The sequence below is a fragment of the Diadema antillarum genome, unplaced genomic scaffold (assembly GCF_040938485.1).
Source record: "Diadema antillarum isolate AM-2024a unplaced genomic scaffold, OU_Dant_1.0 seq00000668_RagTag, whole genome shotgun sequence".
NCBI classification, from domain to species: Eukaryota; Metazoa; Echinodermata; class Echinoidea; order Diadematoida; family Diadematidae; genus Diadema; species Diadema antillarum.
Window position 1 is genome coordinate 137,801 of NW_027271578.1, and position 26,383 is coordinate 164,183.

A 26,383-nucleotide genomic window follows, 5' to 3' on the forward strand; every position below is an offset into this window, starting at 1 on the left:
TTCCTTCTTCCTTTTTTCTGAACTACCCTTTGCCCATTCTTTAAGTCTTATTTTTTTTTCTCCCTCATTCATTAAAGCGTTAGCAGGAGGCAGACACAAAACGAAAGCACAACAGACAATAATATATTCCTCAGGCAGTATAATAGTTGAGTCACTGTGCGTGAGCAGAGAATTAAATGGAAAAGATTGATCGAGGATTGGAATCACTGAAGTTTTTACATGGAAGTGAAAAATTGCAAAAACTGAACATTAAAAGGAGAAGAGGAAAAAATGCTGAACAATAAAAAGTAAAATACAGGCTATCGGCAAGCACAATACAATGAGAAATTGCTGACGGCCAGTTTGTGAATGCTGGAAAATCCCTAAGAAAGCCAAGCAGAAGTGTTAATTGTAAGGCCATGGAAATGAGAAAATAGTGGTAGAGGCTGAATTAAAGGCAACTCTCAGGCAAAGTGCAGACAGAGGCTAATCAAGAGAAAAAGAAATCTAAGTTAATAAAAATCAAGATATGCATGACAGTAGAAACCAACACAAACTTTTCTCATTCAGAGATACATATTGACTACACTGAAAGTTGGCTACAGGGATGAACCTTTACAGTGTGGAAAAAAATCACACCCATGTCACATTGACTGGTACATAGTTAAATTCTGAAATGACCAACACACTATCAAAATTCAGCAATTTTGTAACTTAATACAGCAATAATAATCTACATTACTGCCTTATGTATTATTTGAATGGAATTGAATAAATACCACTGACACAAAAAAAAGGTGTATGTGTGCATGTGTGTGTTCATGAGGTCATATGAGAGATATACATTGGAAAAAGAGTGAGAGAGAGAGATAGAGAAGGAAGACAACCCTTTGGTTAGCACCAAGTTCTGGCGCCGCCCACGTAAACAATTTTGGGCACTAACTTAAACACCATCTGCCGATGATGGACGGAGCCTCAAACAAGGAGAGTGGTGGCTGATTAGACACACGCTGCACACTACAGCTCACATACTGGGCACTGCAGCAAAACTATACAACCCAGCATAAACCGCATCGAAGAAAATTAATTGGACAACTTCAATTTATCCCACATGCCTGCAGGATTCAAACAAATTCTCTTGTAAGACTCTTCCTTTTTTCCCCTCCTTTTTTTTTTTGGGGGGGGGGGGGGGGAATCAAACTTTTAAACTTTTTAAGTCCATGCAAAATTTGTCTCATTTTGTACTATAGTTAACAGAAGGGAGGAGTCATCACCTATGGACCCTCTTTAAAGGTGCATACTTTCCACATGCACCTTTCCACATGCTTCAAGTATACTCCATGTTTGACATTTCCTGTGTGCTAGCCACTGGGATGTGACTGCACAAGACACAAAGAATGGTTCTTGGTGTGACGAGGACCCACTTGTTCACACAAACAAGAGTAGGCTCTGGTTTCCCCCGCAGAAGGCATTTTGCACATATATCACTTGTCCAAACAATCCCACCCCCCCCCCCCCCCATACACACACATACTAGAGTGGTTGGATTAAAAATTTAAAAAAAAAATATTAAAAAAAACGAGCATCGACAGAATGCATGCAGTCATACATTCAATATTCATAAGCTAATTTCTATAATGAAATGATCACTGATTTACATTAATGAGATGGACTACTTAGGGGAATTTAACAGAGGCATCTGCTTGACTGAATAACTAGGTCACTCAACCTTTTATTCATTGCAATAATCTTGTAGAAGTCTGGCTGTCTGAAATATCAAATGTAACACTTACTTACAACTCACTGCCTATGGCTTTGCTATCTAATGTAGATATTAAGAGATTCATGCACATCCCCATGAAAATGAGCATATACTGTGTATACTTTGTAGAAAGTCTGATAGGTAAGTAGATAGATGGATGGATGGATGGGTAGATAGATGAAAAGAGATACATAGATGGATAGATAGGTGGATAGACAAATATACAGACAGAGAGATGGATAGATGAATAGATGGATAGATAGATAGGATGGGGGTAAATAGATAAATAGATGGAGAAAATTGGATAGGACAGATATATAGATGGATACATGGAGATAGACAAGAGTTATACATGTAGATATATAATGGAGATAGATGACTAGATAGACAGATATATAGATGGATAATTAGATGGACAGACAGATAGATAGATAGATGGATAAATACTGTAAAAGTGCATGTTTTCACATGAGTAATTTTTCAGGCTCGGCTGGGTAAGATGAGTTTTGCTGGTTTCTAGTTCCACAGAATCAAGACATTAACTACTGGAATATTCGGCAAGCAAAAATGTCATCATGCTTTTATTCTTATGCTAGTTTCTGGATGTAGGAATTGACAAAAAAATAATAATTTAACACCACAAAAATGTCAGCAGTAAATAGATGGATAGACAGATAGATTGATAGATGGCTAAATGGATGCATCAATGGATCAATAGGTAGATCAATATATCTGGCATGACCCATTCTGCCAAAGAAAACTCTCCATTCATTTCCCTGTACATGGATTATTCAACACAAACTTTTAACTTCCTTAAAGTCCTCTAAACATCCTCAAAAAGGTCATAATATTTATGTCTTTTTTTGTGGTTTTTTATATCAACTTTTGTTTGGTTTGGGGTGTTGGTTTCTGGGTTGCTTTGAAGATTTATGGCATTAACACGTATGTCCAAGCAAACACATTTCATTCTGTTCACTGAAGATTTATGGCATTAACACGTATGTCCAAACAAACACATTTCATTCTGTTCACTGTGTAAATTATAAGGAAAAACAAACATGAAAAAAATTAAGCAACTTATACAATATTCCTGTGGTTGGCTCGCCAACCAAGGTAAGAAATTAAGAATTTGCTGACATTTTTAATTAAATTTTGTTCTGCAGCACGATACATCTACATGTAAATGGTATCCCTTGAAGTAACAGTAACTGACCACAAAGTTATTACATAATTCAAGATCAAGAAATACTATCTAAGGAATGTGGTTTTTGACAGCACATCTATATGCAATAACAATATGATGGCTGGGCTGTGAAGTTTCCTTTACATCGTGAGAAGCTGTACGTCATTTTTCTGGAATTCCTTCAGAATTGTAATTACTCATCAATTACTCCATAACAGCCACCTGTAATATATATTTGTTTCTTTCTTTTTAAACCCCTGGGCCACGAACCGCAGGGTAGCTATTTGTACACGACCAGAGCTCAAATTGAATTTTGCTCGTCGGGGTGCGGGCACCGCAAACATGGAAACCGTGTACGGGGAGAGAATTTCACCACAAATTTGGCCTGCCCTTTCAAATCCCCGTTTACAGGGAAGAAAACACCACTAACATACACTCAAACAAACACACGAGAGACAAAAACCCTACAAAAACGAAACCCTTGTCTCTTTTAGCATCAAGAAACTGACACATATGTTAACAGGTGCATTGGAAATAGTGTCCATGGCACAATACACAAAACCTATAGCATCACCCTTACCCCCTGCCATCCCCATCCATCCTTCAAACAAAATGAAATAAAAACAATCGGAAAAAAATATAATGATCCAGAGGCATCTTGCTTAATTTTGTGAACTAATTCGTATAAATTATCAATGACATACATTTTCTTTTCATTGTATTGTAGTCATTGACAAGGAATGCCAACAGAAGTTTATATTATCTGACAGTGTGCACAAGTTAATGTCTATTATACACATAATACTTATCATAAACACACACACACACACACACACACACACACACACACACAAAGAATACTCATATATAATAACATATACTATGGCAATAGTTTAGATTGGGAAATTTGGTCTGAGCAGGCCAGAATTGAAATTTAATAATGCATCTACTCTGGTATGCATGAGAAGGCAGTCATAGTTTTTGCATGATTCGCTGGACAGTTACTATAGTAATTATGGAAACTATAGTTACTATAGTTATAGTAACTATAGTTACTATGGAAACATTCAACAAATTGCAGTTCTATTGCTTTACAGGTACTGATTTGTTGTTTTTTTTATTCAATCATTTTCAAGGCAATGTCTCTTTCCTTTCTTTGGCTATATATTTTGCAATCATCATATAGACTTGACCCAATGTTTACTGTATCTCATAATGGAAAAGACAAAGGTAAAAAAAGAATATTTTGCGTAGTAAAAACAAAGAAAAAAGGAATAAAAAACAAGTCTATATACCATTAATAAATTCCCCAAACCACCACCAAAGATAGATGGTGTGATATCAAATTACATCATGGGCAATAGCTCTCTTTATTCAAAGTGAAAACAGAAAGTCTTAGTGCCTTCAATATTAATGCATGCTCCAGGCATGTTGATTAAATAGCTCAAATTGGCTGCACTGCCTGCGGGTTAAATGCACAACGAATTACACATTACCCATTATAGATAACTGACTTCAAAATTTCTCGACATTACTTTACAAAAAGAAAAAAAAAATAGAAACAAATATAATTTAGAATGCTTCAGGGAAATCTTGACAGAATTGATTAGCCCTGCCTGATACTTCTCTTTGTATTCTTTTTTCTTTTATAATGCTTTTCACCCCTTTAATTTTTCACAAGGTATTTTACTTGCAATCCTCTGACTTTGTTCATTTCATATTACATTGTGAAACTCTCCTTATTCAAGGACTATATGCCTGTAGCTTTCACATATATGCAATTACTTTAATTCCTTTTCCTAAATCCATTCAGGCAGTGTGATTTTCAAAACATTGTATCGGACATGCCATGGTAATACCCAGCTAAATTTTTGAAACACAGTTCACAAATTACCCCTCCCGAACAGCAGCAACAGCAGCAACAACAACAACAAAAACAACAAAAACAAAGCACTGCTCAAAATGGGAATCATATCTTCTCTTATAATTTTGGATGAAGAAAACCGACGTTGAAAAAAAAATAATGACTACCAGCATCAGATTCCTCAACCATGCTAAATTTTGGACTCTGAGGCCTGAAAAAGGAATGCTTGGGTCCTATTGACCTCTAGATAAAAAGCTTTAATGTCTTTCTTTGCGTCAATCTCATTTACATCATAGACTGACTCTCCCCTTAATCTGATTAATTGCCGGGCTCCCTTAATAGGTGCAGAAGGATCAAAAGACGCAGATGCAAAAAAAAAATGCAGCAGCAGCAGCAGCAGTAGCGAGAGGCAAAAAAAAAAAAAGAAGAGCGAGACAGAGAGAGAAAAAAAGGCGCTTATATTGGATTTTAAATCTTAATTAAATGCACAATATTCCCCGCCTGTGTCTTCCTAATTTTGCCTTGTTGACCTGCTGGATTTCACAATGCATTTCTAACGAACACGGCCCACCAGCCCAAGGTTGGTTATTAAACAACCTCGCCGTGCCAACGGAGAGCCTTGCACGAATATATTACAGCATTCGTGAAAGGCCTTCCTTCTCCCTTTCTCTCTCTCTCTCTTTCTCAATATCACTGTTTTTTTTTTCTGCCTTGCCTTCCTTGTACAAAATGCGCATTTAACCTAAGAACCAAACTGTTTTGCTTTAAAGAGCCTCTTAATTCCATGAATTCATTTCCCATCCATACACTACAAACACGTAAATGTCACAGCATTTTTTCCTTTTTCTTCTTCTCTCTTTCTAGCATTCTTGCTGATCTGACTATTAAAGATTTCACTTAACTGCACGACGCTCTATTCCAAGAATTAAGTGTAAGCTTTCAGTATGTACTGTATCTAGACTTCCATTTCTTACTTTAAGTCAGATTCTGTAATGGTGAATTTGTCCTTTTTGTGAATTCACCATCTACTGTGCAGTACATAATTGGTAGAACGTATAGGGCATCACAAATAGTGCATAATATTCCAATCAAGGAGGTTCTAGCCTAGCTTCACCTAGTACCTCCCTGGTATATATTCCATTTTAAAACCACACAATTCTTAACAAATGCGAATTAAAGGTATTCTCTCTGAATCTGTCTCTGATTATGGTATTTCATTTTAAAACCACACAATTCTTACCAACTGAGAAACACAGGTATGCTCTCTGATTCTGTCTCTGATTATGGCATTACATACAAAGTGAATCTCATAATAATCATGAGTATGTGAAAAAGCAGCATGTTTGAAGTAACATATACATGTCAACACTAATAATATCACAATTATTGTAATTACTCTTGCAGATAAATGGCTGATTTTAAAAAAAGAGAATAATGATTCATGGTAGCTTCAGTTTCATTCTAAGTTTAGGAAATACTGAAAGAATCAGTTGGATGAAGGAAAAATTGATACAACCAAGGAAACACCTGCGTCAAAACAGAAGTATCGACACAATTTGCGGGCACTGATAAAACCAAAATCATTCTGCATTCGTGTACTCCTTGAGTTGGGTGAAAAAAGAGTTGGGTGAAAAAATCTTTGCTAGACTGCAAAAAAAAACTCTGCAGTTCTCGTGACTTAAAATACAGCAATGGCAATACCGTCACGCAGATCTGCACAACAGCGACACGATGCTGCCCCGAGCTGCCGCTTGCGATAGACAATGCCTCTTTGACTTTGCGACCTGGCATACACCGCGTAAGGCCAGCCATGAACAGTAACAAGCTTTTACGAATTGATAATTTGGTAAGTCGATAAGCAGTCTGCACGGATCACTGGCTTAAAGGTCCAGAGGGGATCAAGCGAAGATTCTCATCTCACGAATGCTTCACCTCAACACATGTGGTGGGGGGGGGGAGGGACAAGGGAAAGAAAAAAAAAATGTGTGCGCTCAATACGGGTATTCTAATGCTTGTGCAGCATGAAATGTAACAGAGATATACTGCAGTCTGGGAACCAGAGTGCAAACACCACCTGCTTTGCTAGCGCGTCTTTATTCTTGACTGACTAGCCTGACATTCAGGCTGTCCTCTCCTTTATCTTGTGACAGTGTGATATTTGTAATAACAATTCATCAACAAGCCTTGAGTAAAGACTATTCAACCAATAGTACATTATCATGCCAAACCTGCCTTCCACAGAAATAATACAACAGGACGTAGTCTCCTCCCAGACTTCTGCCTTTATGAAAACGTAACACAGCAAATGATGAGAGAGGAGAAAGAGAGACGGTAGTCTGGAAAGAAGGCAACGCTCGTGGAAGAGTGCAGACGGAGACTTCGATCGGGCGACAGTCTCGAGTGTTAGCGGGGGTAGAAGACGTTGTTAATGTATGGGGAATGTGCACTGCTTTCTCATCGACACAAGACGTATTGTCTATAGACGGACAAAGGGAGCGTTAGAGTTGCACCAGTTCCTGAGGGCCAATGACCATCTGACTGCTATATTCTCTACCGTCACATTTCCAAGCACTTAATACACATAACATGGCAAAAATACACCCTGACTAGACATAGGGGAAAACAATCACCTTAATACAAACATCTACAATGGTTAAAAACAATATTGATGTGAAATACTCAGTGTTTGCATAATGAATGACACATCCTTTCAATATGTTCATGTACAACATTCAATGGCCTCTTCACTGCATCATGCATCATAGACTTGACTGTTCTTACATCTGGCAGGTTTAAACAAAGAACAGAAACCATTTTTGTATGTCGGCATTTTGTACACACATGCTTAAATACATATATTTTCATACCACTATCTTTACAATCAGTTTCAAAATTTGTAGAGCACCACTTCATAACTGCTCCTTTTGTCTTTTGTACACTGTTCTTTTCTAGTTGCGTGTGATCCACACAACCACACAAATGCCACTACATATTGTATGCTGTAATCATACTACCCAGAATATATATATTGACGTATTATGATAAGATGATATTACATTAAGACTAAGTATTTTATAGCTTTGCCTAGCAGACGTCATTATATCAACATATTGAGGACATTTACCACAATTCTAAAAGAAAGAAAAAGAAAAAAAAAAACACTCGTTACACACAGCAATACTTGCTGCCACAGAATTTTGAAATGACTAGAAGCAATCATCGTGTGGTTTCTTCATCGGGGACGGTATCTGCCGGGATCCGTAATTTGAATTACAAAATCAAAACTTCTCCAGTTTCATATCAAGACGGAAGGCAAATAAGCGTGTGGCTTCTGCCAGAGCACATTCTAGGCAATACAGGGACAGTCCCAATCACAAACTTGTAAAAAATGATACAGCAGTGGAAGGGAAATTGGAGCTGCGCATGTCTTGTCACGTCTATTTCATGCACATGGAATGACCACTGGTGACGACAGTCATAAATGATGCTGTTTCCTAGAGATATTAAAATCTGCCCTACATTCTTTCCTAGCTGACAGAAGTACTTTTGTTAGCTGGGAAAGATGAATGATATCAAAGAAAACATGCTGCAATAGGTTAACCAAGGGAGCTGGATTTGACTCCAGGATGAGTTGGTTTCTTTTCTAGATTGAGAACCAGAATGTTATTAAGTCCAAGGATGTTGCTAAGCATCAGTGGTCTTTTGGCACTCAAACCCTCTCATTTCCAACTGGCATTCCCATGATGCTTTGCTGATGTGTGGTACAATCACATTGACTGTCGATGATGCAGAGTTCGGGCTGTGTGCTTTTCTTATCTTTTGCTCTCTCTCCGGCCTCTAGTCCAGATAGTCAAATGCAAGGTCACTATTTTCCCTGAATTCAGGGCAGATTTTAATATCTCTAGAAAACATCATCAAGCAACAGGAATGGAATTGCAACAAACGCTTTCACTGTACTGTGGCATTTGGCGATTTAGTGATCGGTTTGGGCAGGTTTATGCGTTCGGCAGAATGTGAATTTGGCATGCTGTTGACTGAGTCAGGCATGCAAATGTGGCACAAAAGACTTAAGAGTTGCATACTAAAAGGTCAGTGGTGCTTACCGATGTTTGTAACAATATCCTTAACAACATTCTGGTTCTCAGCCCAGATAATTTGTCCTGTCTTGATGTGCGTGTTTTGGCACTTCCTCATTTTGTTAGACTTTTTATTACAGCAGCAAAGCTGCCATCTGACCTGAAGTACGATGCAATTTGGACACCAAGTGACTGCACCAGCTTAAATATCTGGAGGGCATTAAACACCTTAAAAAGTGAAGTTGGAGTTATCTCATCCGAAGGAGTCTAAAGTTTTACAAGTCAAGTTGCTGCTCAACAAGGAATGTGCGGAAGGTAAAAAGAAACGTCAGGTGTGGAAGTATACCTTTAAAACTGTACACCTGGAGTGCCGCACCAGTTTCAAATGACAAGACCAGCTCTTGCAACAAAACTACACGAGATGAGGTCATACAAGACTGAGTAGGAAATACAATCGGTTTCAGTTTCCAAAACATCACTCACATTACGGCTATGAGCAAACACAAACACATATCTTGGATATGTGTCAGTTTACCTTGTATGTATTCATTTCAAAACTAGAAACATACTGTAAAACATGATATATTCGCGGCATGAATTTTTCGCGAGTTGGAGCCGACGGCTTTTTTTGCGGCATGAAATTTTCGCGAAATGCCACTGGCATTCAATGCATATAGAGTAGACAAGAATTTTCGCGTGCATTTTAATTTCGCAAATCTTGGCGCTCGCGAAATTCGCGAAATTAAAATGCACGCGAACATTCCTCGTTTTACAGTAGACAACTCTGACATGAATGCACTCAGGCAAATCTTGGTGCAATTGGGTCATAAATGACATTAAAGGTTTATTTTTCTATTATTATTATTTTTTTTAAACATGACCAAACTGTGGCTATGCCAGCAACCATAACTTGTTTATATATTTTGGTGTTTGGGTCTCTCACTCTCTCTCTCACTCTCTCTTTCTTTTTTTTTTTCTTTTTGGGGGGGGGGTGGGGTGGGAAAAGGGGATAGGTAAATTCATGTATTTATGGTACATGTAACTCTTCTGGTACTTTATACAATGCATTGTTTCACGAGATTCATATTCATCATAAACTAGAAGAATATACAACTCTATCACTGAGGTAACAGTTTTACACGAAGGAGGGGAAGACGTCCACAGCTGTCTAAGCAGATTGCCAATTAAAAGAAGCTTCAATAATCTGCCATTCACAGTGAAAAAAAAATATCATCATTTGGGGGAAAGCCTGTTACTATATAGACCAATGATCCATGAATAAGGTAGCTTAGCAGCTGTATCAATAGGTACCCAAAATATCATGGTAAAAATGGTGCCATTGGGTTTGATTGGCCTAATTTCATGCCAAGTTTACCAAACACATTTCCAGCTAGCTGGCCAACCTGCTGTTTACTTGGCACATAGAATACTGTAAAAGTGGAAATTTTCGCGGTGTTGAAATTTTCGCGCATTTCGCGCAACCAGAAACTACCGCGAAAATAAAAGCACGCACATATTTTTGCGTGCCATACGTTCCTGTGCGTGATGTCTTGATTCCGCGGAATTAAAAACAAGCGAAACTCTTCTGACCCGGCCAAGCGCAAAAAATTAATCGCGCGAAAATATCCACTTTTACAGTATGTAGATGTATACAGACTGCTGATAAATTGCTTATAATGCACATTATAATGAAAGTTAAAAGGTGAAGAATTTTGAGAAACCACAAGTTCAGTAATGTCGAAATTTGTTGTTGCAATGTGAAAGGAAAAGGCCCGATGTTGCAGATTTTTCTGTCATTCTTTTTCTCCGTTACAATGTGCCTGCTGACTTTTCAGAGCCTCCAACCCCATGCAGTGTAACATCCTGTGTGGCCAGGATCCAGGGCCCTTATAAACAAGCCCTGGAAGCTCTAAGGTTAAAGGTGGTCTCTGGTGATATCTTTGCTTTATTTTTCTGTTTTTTAAACATATGTGACAAAGCTAAAGTTAGGCATGATAAAGGCTGAATGTGATGCGGGAGAAAATAGATCTTAATGCGGCGTTTACACCATGTTCATGGCAGCCACGGCAGCCCAGTTTGCCCGAAATGTAATGCACAGTGGGTAGATGAGACATTCTTCCTGTTTTCCCCCCTTCGTATTTTAGTCTTGTTCATTCCAGTCCTCGCATACAGCTATCAGACGCTTTTCTCACGGCATCTGGTCAGGGTAGACTATCAATATCTACTATCGTGTTGCACTACGGACCACTTCCAAGTTTTGTTACAGCCTATTACGTGCCATCATGTTTTGTTGCAGCCACCCCGTTTTTATTACAGCATACAAGGTTTCTCATTAGCACTGGGACTGCCATGGCAAATTTTTTTGACAGTTTAAAAATCTGACACGGCAACTGCGACAATCACGGCCTACCACGTTCGTTGCACCGCATTGTCTCACATCCATCCCGTTTAGTCCACGGTGGCCCGAAACGTGACTGCCGCGGCCACCAGGAACATGGTGTAAACGCAAGATAAGAGGGAGACAGAAAGCCAGAGCTGGAGAAATCAAAACTCAAGTAGTAAAGTGGAGATATTAAAAAAATGGCTACAAAATGACTGGTAGGATCATCTTCAGTGTACACCATTTTTCAAAGTTTTTAAACCTGCTCCACAAATAATCATCATAATACAAGATATTACTGAAAACTTGGTGAATCTCAAACCAAACTCTGCACTAATCAGACACGTATACAAACAATGTTTTGCTTTTTAAGAATAGATACTACACTTCCATGCGTGCATGCAAATGTCAGCCTACCAGGTACCTCCTCTTTCACGCAAATGTTCACTACCACGTAATATGCACTGACTTCTCCTTCTGTCCCTCCGACTCTTTTTCTCGCTCTAAATATCTCTCTCTCTCTTTCTTTCTTTCGCTCTCGGAGCTGACCCGCACTCGCACGACCCTTGCTTGAGTGAGGGAAGGCAGCTAAAGATCCACTTTGGTCATCGTCCACTCTCACAGGATTAATTGCCGGTCGGCGGGCAGACACCTGAGACATCTGAAGGGACGCCCGCCCCGTAACTCTCGTCTCATCGTCCAGGAAAGGACCTGTTGTGCCTACGGTCATCATTTAACCCATTCACAGTCCACTCAAAGGTACAGTCCAGCTATGACAGGGTGACTGAAAGAAATATCTTCACACTTACTCTCAATCTCATGCTCTAGCATTCATTTTGTTTTTGTTTGCATTTGTTTTAGCTGTGTTAAGCTCAAGTTAACTATGGGACAATCACACGTTAGCCGACTTGGAAATATCACAAGAAAGCATGTTTATGTCACCACTGTTTAACCCTAATCATAAACTGCTTTGAAAAATTCTGAGTGCCTGTTACTTCTTTGTGGGGATACATAAAATGTAGGCATCACAATATTCTATATCTTTTGGAAAAACAGACAATCTTAAAAATGTGACTGCATTTGCAGCATACCTTATTCGGCGGCCATAAGGCCGCAACGGCGAATTAGCCGCATCCTGACATTAGTGATAAAAATCTGAACAAAAAATCAGAGGGATTTTGTTCTAATCAAAACTTCATTACCTTTCTACGTTATTTTTTATAAGAAACTTTTTTATTTCTATGTGTTTCCATGTTTCCTAACAATAACAACAACAATCTGCACATTGCATAGTCCCATACATGATTATGTGTATCGGTTAGGCAGGTAATTCTCTTTAATTTGCTTGTGCTGGCGTAGAGGCCTCTCCCTGACTTGACTGCTTTATTTTTGTTAAAAATGTGCAGCCTTATTGGCAGCGAATACGGTAAGCACTTTTCTGCAGGTCTCAACTGAAAATTACAAGCCACTAGACACCTTGCTGCAAGGACCTATAGAAATGGCTAATTATAGTGTGTGTGTGACTAGGATAGTGTTACATAAACATTGTCTAAATATGTTTAGGATGATGTAAATGCCTCGACATATAAACTGATGCAAGAATGTAAAATTGCCCGTGGCGCATTGACACACACTCGCATCCCAGTGTTGAACTACAAAATGCAGCTTGATTGATTGCTGTTAAGTCCAGTTGCCCATGGATCAGAGAAAATGCATTTTTCGACAGCTTGATATTTGTGATGTATCAATTCAGGTGCAAGCTTTATGCTGCCATCAGTCTTTTTAGAAATTCATAGCCTCTGGGTCAACTGTGAGGTGACCCATAACCTTTATTACATGTACATAACGAGTCCACATCTGAAAGCCCATGAGAATTGCTTTGCATGCACAAATTTTCATACATTGTTGGTGTGTGTGTGTGTGTGTGTGTGTGTGTGTGTGTGTGTGTGCATTGTTTTTGCATGTTTGTATTTGGGGAACAGTATGGTACTCCATCAAAGGGAGCAAATTTTTGCATCAATCAATCAATCAATCATGTTCAAGTTAATTAAGTTTAATTAAACGCGGAAGAGTATTCACAAGGTTTGTCTCGTAGGATATTTGTAAAAGTACGAAAAAGAGATGAAATGTGTTTACTTATGGAAGTACTAACAGTGGCCATAATATATTCCCCAGCAATAATAGTATACAAATATACCAGGCCTGAGAGGCTCTGGTTGAAACTATGCGCATGAGGTGACTTCAGTAGCACTATTTTCTGAGGGGCGCAGCCCCGAAGAAAATAGTGCTACTGAAGTCACCGAAGGCACTTAGTTTCAACCGGTGCCTCGAAAAATTGGCCTGGTATATTTGTTTTATATCCCTCCCAATGAATTTAAGAGTATTCGACTGCTGGTATTCTGTAATTTACCTCTTTTTTAAGGGCATCTTGCTTTACTTTTCAAGAAGATTGACTAGTCATTTACGCTCGGGAAAGCAGCTCAGCAGGAGGGCAGCGCGTACGCGTACTATGAAGAGACAACTGCGCGCTCAGCCGCTGAAGTGTACTCGGTGCATTGCTGTACAACGTACTGGTAAACATGCGCAAACTGCAAACTCACTACGCGCTTCATACTATCCGATCTGTCAACAAGTACGTTCGGTGGTTGGTTGCCAGTGCGGTGATGTGCATGCTCGAGCTGATCAACGATGTGACTGTGAGCTGCAGTTGATTGTGTTTTCTGTCGTCTTTCTACCTAGCTGTCTGTACATGAATATGGACTATCACTTCCTGTTAAAATGCAAGTATACATTGTAAATTTGGGTAGCATTCAGTAACAGCGAATAAGGTTAGATTAGGCACTGGAAAAATTCTAGCGATTAAAGCATCGAGTGCCACTGTAAATTCGTGTGATTCGTACGGTTCGTACGGTAACTAACTCGTTAGACACTCTAAAAAATAATTATTAGGAATGAGATTACGGGAAATAGGGCCTACTGTTACACAGGTAGAACTAACGTTAGGCTTAACTAGCGCTAACGTTAAAGCAGGCCTACTATCTACTGCAGTTTCGTTTGTCAACATATTTTGGGTGGGTCGCTCGAGTTAGTGAACTGCGAGACCAACTTTCAAACGGCGAAGCATGAACTCCCCAAAGGCCTACAGTACGTCGAAGAACCCTAGCTTGCTTATTGTTGTCTAATTATAGATCTACGATATTGCCTACTCTGTTGTACTTTTAGGTAGAATGAGGGCTTTATAAGAGTCTCTCTGAGTCTCTCTAACGTAACCCGTGTCGCATTGAGTGTATGCGTGCCTTGTGGTTCTCGAGAAGTGCAGTGATCTAAGGCGCCGCGATACCCATTCATTTGTACATGAAATCTCTCGCGAAGCAAAGGTGCTGCGATACCCATTCATTTACACGTGAGATATTTCGCGTCGCGACGCGAAGCAAAAAAGGCGCGAAAATCACCAGCGTGGTATAGTTTTTACCATTTCCCTAGGGAGTATAGTCTTTTTCGCGCACTTGTATGGTAGAATTATGTTTTGTTGTTTACAGTGCTCTCGACCAATCAGAGGACGAGATGCATTTTGTGAGGGATATAAAAGAAAATACTTGGTAGTAATGGTAGTCCGGGAAGTCAGTTGTGCTGCTGGTAATAACAATAGTAGTAACTGGCAGTTTAAAAAAAAAGAAGTAAAGAAGTAGTTACTAAAGTACCTAGAGTAACAGGAGTATAAGGAAGAGTCGCCGCAGTTGTGATTTATCCATGGATGTCAGTTGATAGAATCGTTGGATACCACTCATTTAGACAATGGTCAAAAGTTTTGTCTTGCATACTTGAAGACACCATACTCTCTTTTGATCCTTCAATCATTTTTTTTTTTTTGTTGAAGAAGCAAGGAAAGAAGAAAAAAGCCGACAATCTTACCTCCGACGTCTCGTGTACTTTCCCCCGCTGTGTCCCGATCCGTCACAGCCAGGGGTTGAGCAACTGGAGAACAGACAGAAGATGGAAGAAAACGGGAAATGATATGAACTTTAAAAAGATTGACAGCTTCCTTAAAATCCCCCCCCCCCCCAACCCTTTCGTTGGTGGTCAAGTCACTGTATGGACATTTCCTGGTCTGGAGTCCTGCAAAGATGGAATGTGCATAGTGCCAAAGGATTTTCTGTGCTAAAAAGTCATCTTCGTATCAAGTACAGTCACAAACATTTAATTGGGACTCGGATAAATGGTGAATACCTCATTAACTCAAAGGATGAACTGATTTTGCTATAACACATGTTTCCCATAGTCACCTGAAACTAGTCTTCAGTGGGTTAATACAACAATTTCATGGCAACATTTCAGACGGACATTAAAGTTTCCCACTTAGACAACTGAGACAGCACTTAACCCTAATATGCCCAGGCCCATAGCTTTTAACTTGCCAAGCTTAAATTGTTCATCGACACTCATGAGTAATCCTTCCAAACTTAACCCAAGATGTTAAGTTAGCAAACTAACTTTGGTGCAATAATGTGCCTCAGTCCAACAAGAAGGCCATGGTGAAACAAAACAAAGAGTTACAGCAGGTTTCACTTTTCTTTTCTCACTTTTCTTTCCTTTTTTTTTCCAATGGTATGCAAGAAGAATATGGTCAAAACAATCAAATACTTACCTTTGTGGATCTGGTGCGGGTTCAACTGAAAAAGAATGAAAAGACAAATACACAAAGTAAAGTCAACAACGGTCCACGATCAGTTGCCACTCAGATCCAAGTCCAACATTTGCAAAACATAGCACTTGGAGCTGGCAAGCAAGCTTTACAAATCCATGGTCATGAAGTACTAGTATGTACAGCAACCTCCTACTTTACATGGTGTACTTTGGCTTGATGATGCTATGGGAGATACAACTCTCCACTGCGTAACAATCGTTTGACCATAAGAAATAATAGTATACAGTGCCAGTGTTGTGTTTTTTTTTTTCTCTCTCTTTTTTGCTATCCCTCTTTTGGAACTTCCTCAAAGACACAACCACTAGTGACGTAATTAAAACCTGTGACAGTGTGCAATAAAAGGAGAGAGAGAGAGAGAGAGAGAGAGAGAGAAGGAAAGAGACGAGCTGTGCTGAAAATCTATTGAAGGGTCATTTTTATGACAACAAAAGCTACAAAAATAGACACTCACTTCCTTGTCTTTGCTCCCATCTCTTTATCTGATGCCACGGACATACACACAAACACACACACACACACACTCATGGCATACTATCAAAGTGTAAAATCTTGACAGGTCCACCCCCTTGCAAGAAAATGTCAAAATTTGGCATATTTGTCTCAATATATCAGTGATCATTTACATCATCCACAAAATAACTTGCCCAAAGTTTCACTATTGATACTGCTCATGATAAAATTCACATCCAAGTAATATTGGTATATCTATCTCTTTTATTCATATTTATATATATACACATATTCTTCTTTGATAGATATCAGGCATAAGGGCTGCAGAATTGCCTTTCATCAGAACATCGGGATCTGAATACAGAGATTATTTACCTCAGCCAGCTATCCGTTTACGTTAATGTCATCGATACTATCCACAGAGCACTAATTAGACATAATCATCCCTCATGCAACGTGGTTGAATATCCCATGGTCTGTATCAGGTTTAACGCAGAACCGTACACAGCTTTGCAAACAAATCTTGGAGGAAGGAATCTGCTCTACGGTGAGTGACTGAAGGCGCGGTAAATTCACGTTACTCGTCGACTGCGTCCAAAAAAAAAAAAAATGTATCCTGTCACTCCTCTGCTTACTGCCGCATGCACACTTCACGCTGTCACGTAATACATACTGTTTCAACATGTGCGGCACATATCTATTCATCAACACTATAAGACAGACCTCTACGAAGCTGCTCCTTAGTACATTCTCTGCACACTTTTCTTTTCCCAATACAGGCAAGCTTCGCCGGCGAGAGTTACTTCAGCAAGAACCAAAACTACGCACTACCAACAGCAGAGAGAGAAAAGACGCACGATCCGATACTTTCCACTCAAAATGTAAATGTCTTTCCTCTTCTCCACTTGCTGAAATAATGCAGATTTTCATAGAACTTTCTCCCTTTTTGCCCATTGTGATTTTTCTCCCTGATTTGTTGGCGGGGCAGCTCTAGTACATTGGCTTCGACCGCTTTTGTAAGTATCTTCCATTCAAGTTTTTTTTCTTCTTCTTCTTCTTCTTTTTCTTTTTCTTGGCAACCTGTATCAATCCTTCGGGGAACTTTTCTAAGGCTCGCATTCACGTAATCTCTTCTCCACATTATTCAGAGAAAATGTCAAGGAAACTCCCAACTTGGTAACACAAGTCAAACTGAAGACTGTAACCAGGCAGACACTGAGACTCACATCATACCTCGCTGAGAGTTAAAAGAAATTTTTGTACAAGTGAAAGACTCCGCTGCTTAATATGTCACATTTTACCAGAACTTTACCTCATTGATTTTATGCTTTTTTTTTCACTTATTCCTCAGTCACATCCTCTGCTGTTGAAAGGAAAAAATTAAACTCTCTGCTCTACAAGTTACACAATTTCCTTCTATGTCAAAATCACAACCACAGAATACTTTCATTCCATACTCATTATCTTGTCAGGAAGGTGGTTTGAAGACGAAGACTTTTGCATCCTCTTGACTGATTTCAGAACTGGCCCATCTCAAATTGTTTACTCCTTGCCTTTGAGATACATTGTAAGTGCTCATTGGAAGATTCCTGTAAGTAGCAGGTTAGCATGTCCAAGTGCAAAATTCAGGCCCCTTTATCACACATTTGTTTGGTATTTCTTTAACCCTGGAGATGCTGCACAGATTACCCTATGCACAAACACACGTACACACACAAGGAGGTCTTCCATTGAGCATATAAGTCTGTAAATAAGACTGTTAATTTCTACTTTTTGCTGTTAACTAAATCCAGGTTTGGAGGATAAAGCATTTCATAATTATCTTAATTTCACCTAAAAAAAAAAAATCACACTTCTACAACATTAAAAGAGTGCTCGACCTTGCTCCGCCACAGTAGGTATGAAGAATTATATCTATAACATCTCACTAACAGGTCCAGGATATGTTTGTGTGATTTTCATCAAAATATGAATATCTGTGAAGTCACCTTGAGATATTTTCCTCATGTTGTTCCACTTCTGAGACAGCATAGTATCGCTGTATGATTCTTAACTAGAGAGGGCAGCACAAGGAATTAACCAAAACTTAAAACATGCCATTTAACTGGAATGGACTGTTAATAACAACAACAAAAAAGGGAGGTGGGGCTATTCCAAGCTAATTAAAAGTTGTCTGATAAGAAAGAATAAAATTTTATATGAACGGTGAAAAATTGATTAAAAAATCTTATAAAATGATATTAGATCAAAGACGATAAAGATAAGGCAGTTATTGAATCGTGAAATTTTGTCAATTTTCACAAAACAGTTCTTGACCAGTTCTTTTCAGCCTAACTTACAAAAGTGGTGTAGGATTTTAATCTAAATTTCACTAAGCATTTCACTTGACTTTCTGCATTTACTGATTCCATTCATACATTAGGGGAAACCTTCTCTCTACAGACTCATTGCAATCACACTGGGGATGGGGAATCTTACATTTTCATGAAACAATAAAAACTACATGTAATTTGATCAAAGTCAATTTTTCACTACAGCATGAAAACTCCCATATCAGTTTACTTCCTTATTCAATGTCTGATGTTCATAAAAACCTTCAGTGTTTCCTTTGTTTAATTGTACTCCGGGCATTACAGTTCACCTCAATATTAGAATAATGTGTTAAAACGAACATTTAAAGAGTTAGAGTTGCAAAAAGAAATTTATATCAGAGAAAAATTTTCTGTGACTGACACCAGCATGTTTGAGTCTTGTGCGTTGTTACTGGGGTTCTCCTGTGATCATTTCCAAGGAGGCGAGCTCTTAAGTTCTTCTCTCTGAGCTCGCACGGCTAATCATCCTGACGTGGCCCACGATCAATAGCAAACCATGCTGTGCGTCAACATGGCACGGCGCTGCGCAGACCTGGGGGGAGCAACAATGCTTCTGCTCTGCCGTCTTTCGTTCGGGAGCGGAAAGCAAGATGTGATGGGGGGGCGCTGAATGCTCGCCTTGGCCAGAAAACGTGTGACCACATATGTATCATCGATTCTTCCCCCTCCTCCTCAACCCTAACCCCGCATCATTTCTGTCATCCACGGAGCATTTTTTCCAGTATTTCCTTTTGTGCCTGAACAGTTGGTTGTGGCTTCACTGGCCTGAAGGGCTGAAGGCGCGCAAAATTAATTCGGAGGGAATTCACGCACTATCGATACCTAACATCTCACGAGTAAACACTGTGACGTGCACTGTGTCTGGCTGTGTCGACAGACATAAAATTTGCAAGACACACGATGAATGTGCATATTTCATGTCCCCATAGATGTAACTTTGACTGTTGATTCAGAATATGCCCTCGACATTCACAGACATTGGGAATGATACGATTGAAGTCGTCTGCGCTCACGTGTGATAATGAATAAGATATTGAGTTCATGTTTTTACCCTACTAATCTCACCAGCAGAGACACAGGGGAAGCTGGTAGTTAAATAGTTAACTAGTTACAAGTCACTGGATTTGTTTAAGTAGACAAGAGTAATATGAAAACCAAACAGAAGCAGAATAGATACATTATGATTGAACACAAACGGTCACGGTTATGGAATCATAAAAGTTTTGCTCATTTTGCTATGAGACAATTATCACTTTTTAATCATATGACATGAATTAGCCAAAATGATTATGTCACCATTTCATAACTCTCCTAATGGTTATACATAAAGATATTATAATATCCTGGGGTGTTTCCTTTTTTTTTGGGGGGGGGAGGTGATAATTCAGCAATTTAAAAAAAAAAAAAACTTTAGTTTAGATGTTGTCTGAAAAGCAAGCTTAAGTAACTTCACCAACAATGAAGAATGATGAATCCATATACTGCTCTTTTCACACACACACACACACACACCACACACACACACAAATGAAGAATCGCAGAATACTATGGATTTATTAGAACAAATGCATAGGATATATCCCATCATATTTTGCTCTAAGATAATGTAACCATCATATTTTGCTCTGAGATTATGTAACCATCATGATATTACCAGATGGCATTTGCTCAAACTGGGCAAAGTTCAGTATACTTAGCATTTGCATTGTAGTGAATGGTCTGAACAGTTACTTGTTTAGCAACAGCTGGTAAATTGTTGAATATACACATTGACCTTTTTCCCCTGCCCCCCCCCCCCCCATGACTTGACATATAGACCTGTTTGGTTTGGGCACAGTCCCCCCCCCCCCCCCCCCCATTTTGGTCAATGTAAAATACAGTGTTTAAAATTGAATAGGTCTATCATTGTTCTTTCTTCTTCATGGGGCAGGCCTTGATACAAGTCAAAGTTCTTGCTATAAAACAATCAAGATTTAGTGTTATCTGAAGCAAATTAAAGATCCAAAAGAAATTTAACCAAAATGTGAAGGCTTATACTTAAAGATAATAAAAAGTTTTGGTACCTCAAAAGTGTCCTTGAATTTCCTTGTCTTAGTTTGTGTTTCAGGTTAAAGTACCTTTCATATAACTAACACTGTGAGACTTACTCGCCCCAAAGTGCTCTCATGTCTTAGTAATCATGCAATTAACTGCGATCAGCAGCCCCATACGCATAGCGACCAGCAGTCCCATACGCATAGCGTAATCGGTATCCAGTGTATGTAGCTCTCCCAAGGTCCTCTCGACCGAGTCACATTCAGTCATCAATTCGAACAGAAAGGGACTATTGGCAGAACCAAACGTTGTTCGAAGCCTGTTTTCAATACTTCAACTTAAATGGTAAGTCTTCAAATCGAAGAAATTTTTGGATTTTAAGTTGACATTTACCCGCGATACTAATTCTGTCATGATCCTGAATGCTACAATGCAAAGCCCCATTACGCTATGCGTATTGGGCTGCTGGTCGCAGTTAGCTATGCGTACAAGGCTGCTGGTCGCAGTTAGCTATGCGTACAATGGGCCATGGGCTGCACGCTGCTGGTCGCAGTCAGTGGTTTCGTACAATATAATTTATCGACGCTGTACAGCGTCGGCTCTGGTACGAAACCATTATTGCATGATTGCTAAGACATGAGAGCACTTTTGGGCGAGTAATTCTCACAGACAATGTACTTTAACCTGAAACACAAACCAAGACAAGGAAATTCAGGGAAGCTTTTGAGGTACCAAAACTTTTTATTGTCTTTAAAAAAGGGGTTATATTATGAAATCTTTCATCGCCATTCTTGCCAAGTACAACTCATTGTCTTCCTATGCCATAAAAAAACTAAACCAAAACAAAACAAAACCATTACATGTATATTGACATACATATCAAAGTAAGACACACAAGATGATGATACCACTACCTCACCTCATATGCATAAATTTGATGACACTTTCTTGTTCATAAAGATATGAGAAACTTTGAAAATCTCACAATTTTCTATTTTCTCATCTGATATCCAATTGTGATAAAACTCCCACCTTTACATCATTAAGATCTTACTCCATGGGTACAAACTCACAATGACGTTGGGCGGAGGGTGACTTTAAGGTGGGCCTACCTGGAGGTCCTTTGGCTCTGTTTCTCAGTCTTCTCTCCTCCCCATCAGTAGGTTCCTAAAAGTGAAAAAGGAGACAAAAATTAAAGAGGAAATCCACCCCTCAAAAAAAAAATAAATAAATAAATAAACTTCGAAAGAAAGAGAAAAAGATTCCCTACAGTACGATACAAAAATGACAAAAATCAGATTAGAAATACGGAAGATATGACATTTTGAAATTTCAATTTTTTTTTCTGGAAAACATTTCGTGATCAGTCCTAATGAATATGCAAATGAGCAAGATGATGATGTCATACCCTCATGTTCCGTCGGGAATATTCTTCTCTTTCCTTTGAAGTTTAAATATTTTTGGGTGGATTTCCTCTTTTTACAAAAAAAGATTTTGAAACACACTGAGATAGCTCCATCATTATCACTAAAACCTTCCCTTCTTTTCATTCTCTCTTTTGTGAAACAATTTGGCTCAGGTGACCTTAAAAAAAGAAAGGGGAAAAAAAAGGAAGATTGCTAGCTCTCATTTGCATCTTCTGCAATGAAAATTATATTATTCAAATCCATGAACCTCATATTGTAACCATATACCAATACCAACAAAGTATCACCACATTTTTGCAGCAGTAGTTGCCATCTTCAGTTTCATGACTCATTAATCTGGCTTCTGCCCGTCATCTTCAAAATGGTTTGCACAATGAAAATGTAAAAAAAGAGTTACTAAAATTGCACCGTATGCAAACACGTTTTTGGGTTGCTTTCTCCACATTGAGATAAAACACATAAATATCAATGCTTCATTTAAAAACAACAACAACAAATCAAAACAAAAATGAACACACACTCAAATCATAATACTAGTCAGGCATTCATGCCGTCATGATAATAAGTAAATAGATTCCATTGTATTACTCTGAAATGTCTTCCCCATTCCTAACTGCGCTTATTATTTCAGCAGACGCAAGGTCAGCTACAACACACAATTAAACCAATGAGGTATTCTCCGTCACGTAAATGCAACCACAGAGAGTCGTCATTAGGCCTGTTCAAACAGCCAACATTAGTCTCCAGTTTTTGTCTCACAACTGGAATTGTCACGCAAAAATAAAATATAATAAAATAAAATCTTGTGCGATGACATAATAATGACTGTTTAGTGAGATTCAAATCGCAATCCATACACCACTGAAAGTGCAACATTTCTCAAATTGTCCAGACATTTTTTCCGAATAGTTATGATGAATTGCCCCGCAAAGCGTGTATGAAATGGTGTGTAAAATTGTGGGGTTTTTTCATATCCCATGATGCAAGGCGCATGTTGGACAAAGTCAGTCTAATCTCTGAGACTCACTCAAACTGGTGTGATATGACACTGTTCAGTATCAAGATGAAAACATCTTCTGAGGGAATAATCATATTCTATGACAATTTTGATAAAAAAACAACAAATCATTACCAAAAAGTGAGACGAGAAAGAAAAACACGGAAGAAAGTTTCAAGAAATTTGTTTAGGTCAGATGCATGGAATAACTCAAGTGTTATTGCTCTCATTTTAATCTTACCAAAGAAAAATCAGGAATTTCATAATTTTCTCAGGTGGTTATTTTTCTCTGAAGACATAATCACAGACAATATTACATAGTGACCCCCAATCATTGAAATATATGTTATCTTATAAATATTTTTCTTCTAGTTATTCATACAAGGAAAACATGTTTTTGTCTCCATATAAACATGGCAAATGATTTCTAGAGATACAAACAAGACCTTCCTTCAAACTCACAAAACCTATCAGACGGACTTGTTTAAATGTAGTACACAAACACACACACACACACATACACATATAACTAATGGCACAGAAACACGCAACAATATCAAAAGATGCTCTGCTATGAAATCTAAAAATTGAACATTGAATTGTAATCAAAATTTCCTTCACAGAATAACAAAAATTAAATCATCATCATCACCAGTTCCGCGTACATCTCTTGAACTCTTTAACCCGTTGAGGACGGTTTGATTTTGCTACAACATGCATTTCCCATAGACACTTGCCCGAGTATACATGGGACTCGTCCTCAACGGGTTAAAGGTTTCAATTACAGGTCACATAAGGTGCCATGCTGACAGCCAAAATCAAACTTTCTTGATATTTGACTGAAATCACTCCCATTTTGTCATCCAGCTGCATTGGTATCACCACCTTTACACGAAAGAAACAAGGAAAAGTAGAAATTACGCGGTGCGTAATATATGTCCCCGCCGGAAGTAGCATTTTGTAGCAAAATGTGCAATATAAGTCAACAATCAAGGTCAAAGGTCAAAGAAGTCAAAGGTCAAAATTCTGTGTAGAAGTTTTGAAGCCCTCACCTAGTGCCATCACATAAAGCAAACAGAATCGAAATCGGGTTAGAAATGGCGAAGGAGTAGCATTTTGTGGCAAAATGTACAATATAGGTCAAAGGTCAAGGTCAAAGGTCACGACTGAAATTCTGTGTAGAAGTTTCAAAGCTCCCATGTAGTGCTATCATACAAAGCAAACAGAATCAAAATTGGCTCATAAATGACAGAGAAGTAGCAAATTGAACATTTTGATCACACACGGACGCACACACGGACGGACGCACGGACGGACGGACGGACGCACAGACACACACACGTACGGAGCCCGTTTCAAAGTCCCCTGCTCGAACTCGTTCGACGGGGACAAAAATGAATAAATGTTCTCCTGTGGGTTGGAGTCTCCATCAACTTTCATGCAAAGAAGTATTCAAGTTCTGTTAGGCATTTGACACCTTTTCCAACACATAAAAATGTATGCTCATTCAACATACTTAGCAGCAGGAGGTTTTAGTGACACAGGATTTGTGGCGGATGCAGGGGTGGGCTTTCTTGGAATGAGCGAGGATAAGGAGCCAACAGAGGACAGAGATTGGAATGCTCTTCATACAGACAGGATCTTGTGTCCACCCCCACCCCCTTATCCATTATCCCCAACTCCCCACACACATTAATTATAACAGATTGTCTGGCACACATATGAAGGTCTCAGAATGGTAATATATGCTTCTCATTTACGAAGTGTAAGAAATCTATAAAAAAAAAAGAAATAGAAAGAACATCCTACATTTTGCATCCTACATTTTAACATGAAATATTACTGGGCGTGTTTGTTAATTTTCCAGGTAAATTTTAAATTTTTTTCACATCAAATCAAACATATGCAGGGGGAAGGGTAGGAAAGGTTCCTACTAAAACTCTGCTCAGAGATCCCTCATGGAAGACTCATGGTTTCACTCTATTACGCAAGTTCAATGTGTTCTGTGAACATCTACCATACAAATACAACCCTTTTTTTTTTTTCTTGAATTCTAAAAAGCAGGTCTAACTTCCAAATGATGTGGAGGACTTCACCCGTATCAGTCACATAGCTTCTTATAAAGCTTGGATCCATTTCCTTTTGATATTCTCTGATATACTTCAGTACCTCTACGTATATAAAGCCATTGGACAAAGAGTGATACATTCTACTTACAGGTGCAAAACTTAAAATGACCTATAGATGAATATTTCAGTAATTCCTGAGATCTCTCCTTTTTAAAAAAAAAAACCCACAAACAAAATAGTATGCCATCTGTTAATACACATAAAGAGAAGCACAAACACACACATACACACTCACTCACACACACACACACACACACACACACACGTACTAGTCAAACCTACATCTAGAAAACTAAGATCAATCACTTTACATCAGAGGGGGCCTAATTATGGACACAACCCCTTTGACTGCAGTCATAGCATTTAATATCCGACAAAGCTAAGAGCAAAAAGCTGTGGATATTCAATAAACTGCAAATATGTTTCAGCAAGAATATTACCCCTCTCCTGGCAATATGCAAAAACCACAAAAAAAGAGAGGTTTTTTTAATAAAAAAAGAACAACGTAGCCTTTGCACATGGAGGAGAAAATTGCTTAATTTCACATTTACATAGCATATTAGAATTTCCATTTATGAATTTGTGCAAATTGAATCAGGCGCAAAGTGATAATGGAGAGGGGTATCAAATTCCCAAATTTGTCATTCAACCGCTGGTGGGCAACACAAAATTGAACATTTCTGAAAAACAAAAAAAAATATGCACACACACACACACACACAGACACACAAACAAACAAACAAAAATTCTGTGGCTGTGTCAAACAACTAACTTCTGATCTTGTTTGCTGGCTGTGAGCCATTTGATTCATATGCATGACGTAACAGAGCCCATGGACAAATGTAATTCCTATTTGCAAACCTCATTAAATTTTTGTTCTTCTTCTGGGTTTTTCTTCTTCTTTTTTTTTTCCTTTTCTTTTTTTGCCAGAGTACTCATGGCAGATTTTTATCTTGAATAAAGGATGTGCTTCCAAAACAAAACAAAAAAATGATAACAATAATTTGTATGAATTTTTTTAAAAA

At 38.6% G+C, this 26,383-nt stretch overlaps 1 protein-coding gene across 1 annotated transcript in view; it reads right to left on the minus strand.

Moving 5' to 3' along the window:
- The window catches only part of LOC139736861 (uncharacterized), a 117,258-nt gene that overhangs the window by 24,297 nt on the left and 66,578 nt on the right, over positions 1-26,383 (minus strand). The window contains exons 5-7 of the mRNA XM_071647523.1: positions 21,918-21,972; positions 15,890-15,914; positions 15,157-15,219 (exon numbers count right to left, since the gene is read on the minus strand). Coding sequence (XP_071503624.1) covers positions 15,157-15,219; positions 15,890-15,914; positions 21,918-21,972 — 143 coding nt within the window. The remainder of the gene's footprint in view (positions 1-15,156; positions 15,220-15,889; positions 15,915-21,917; positions 21,973-26,383) is intronic.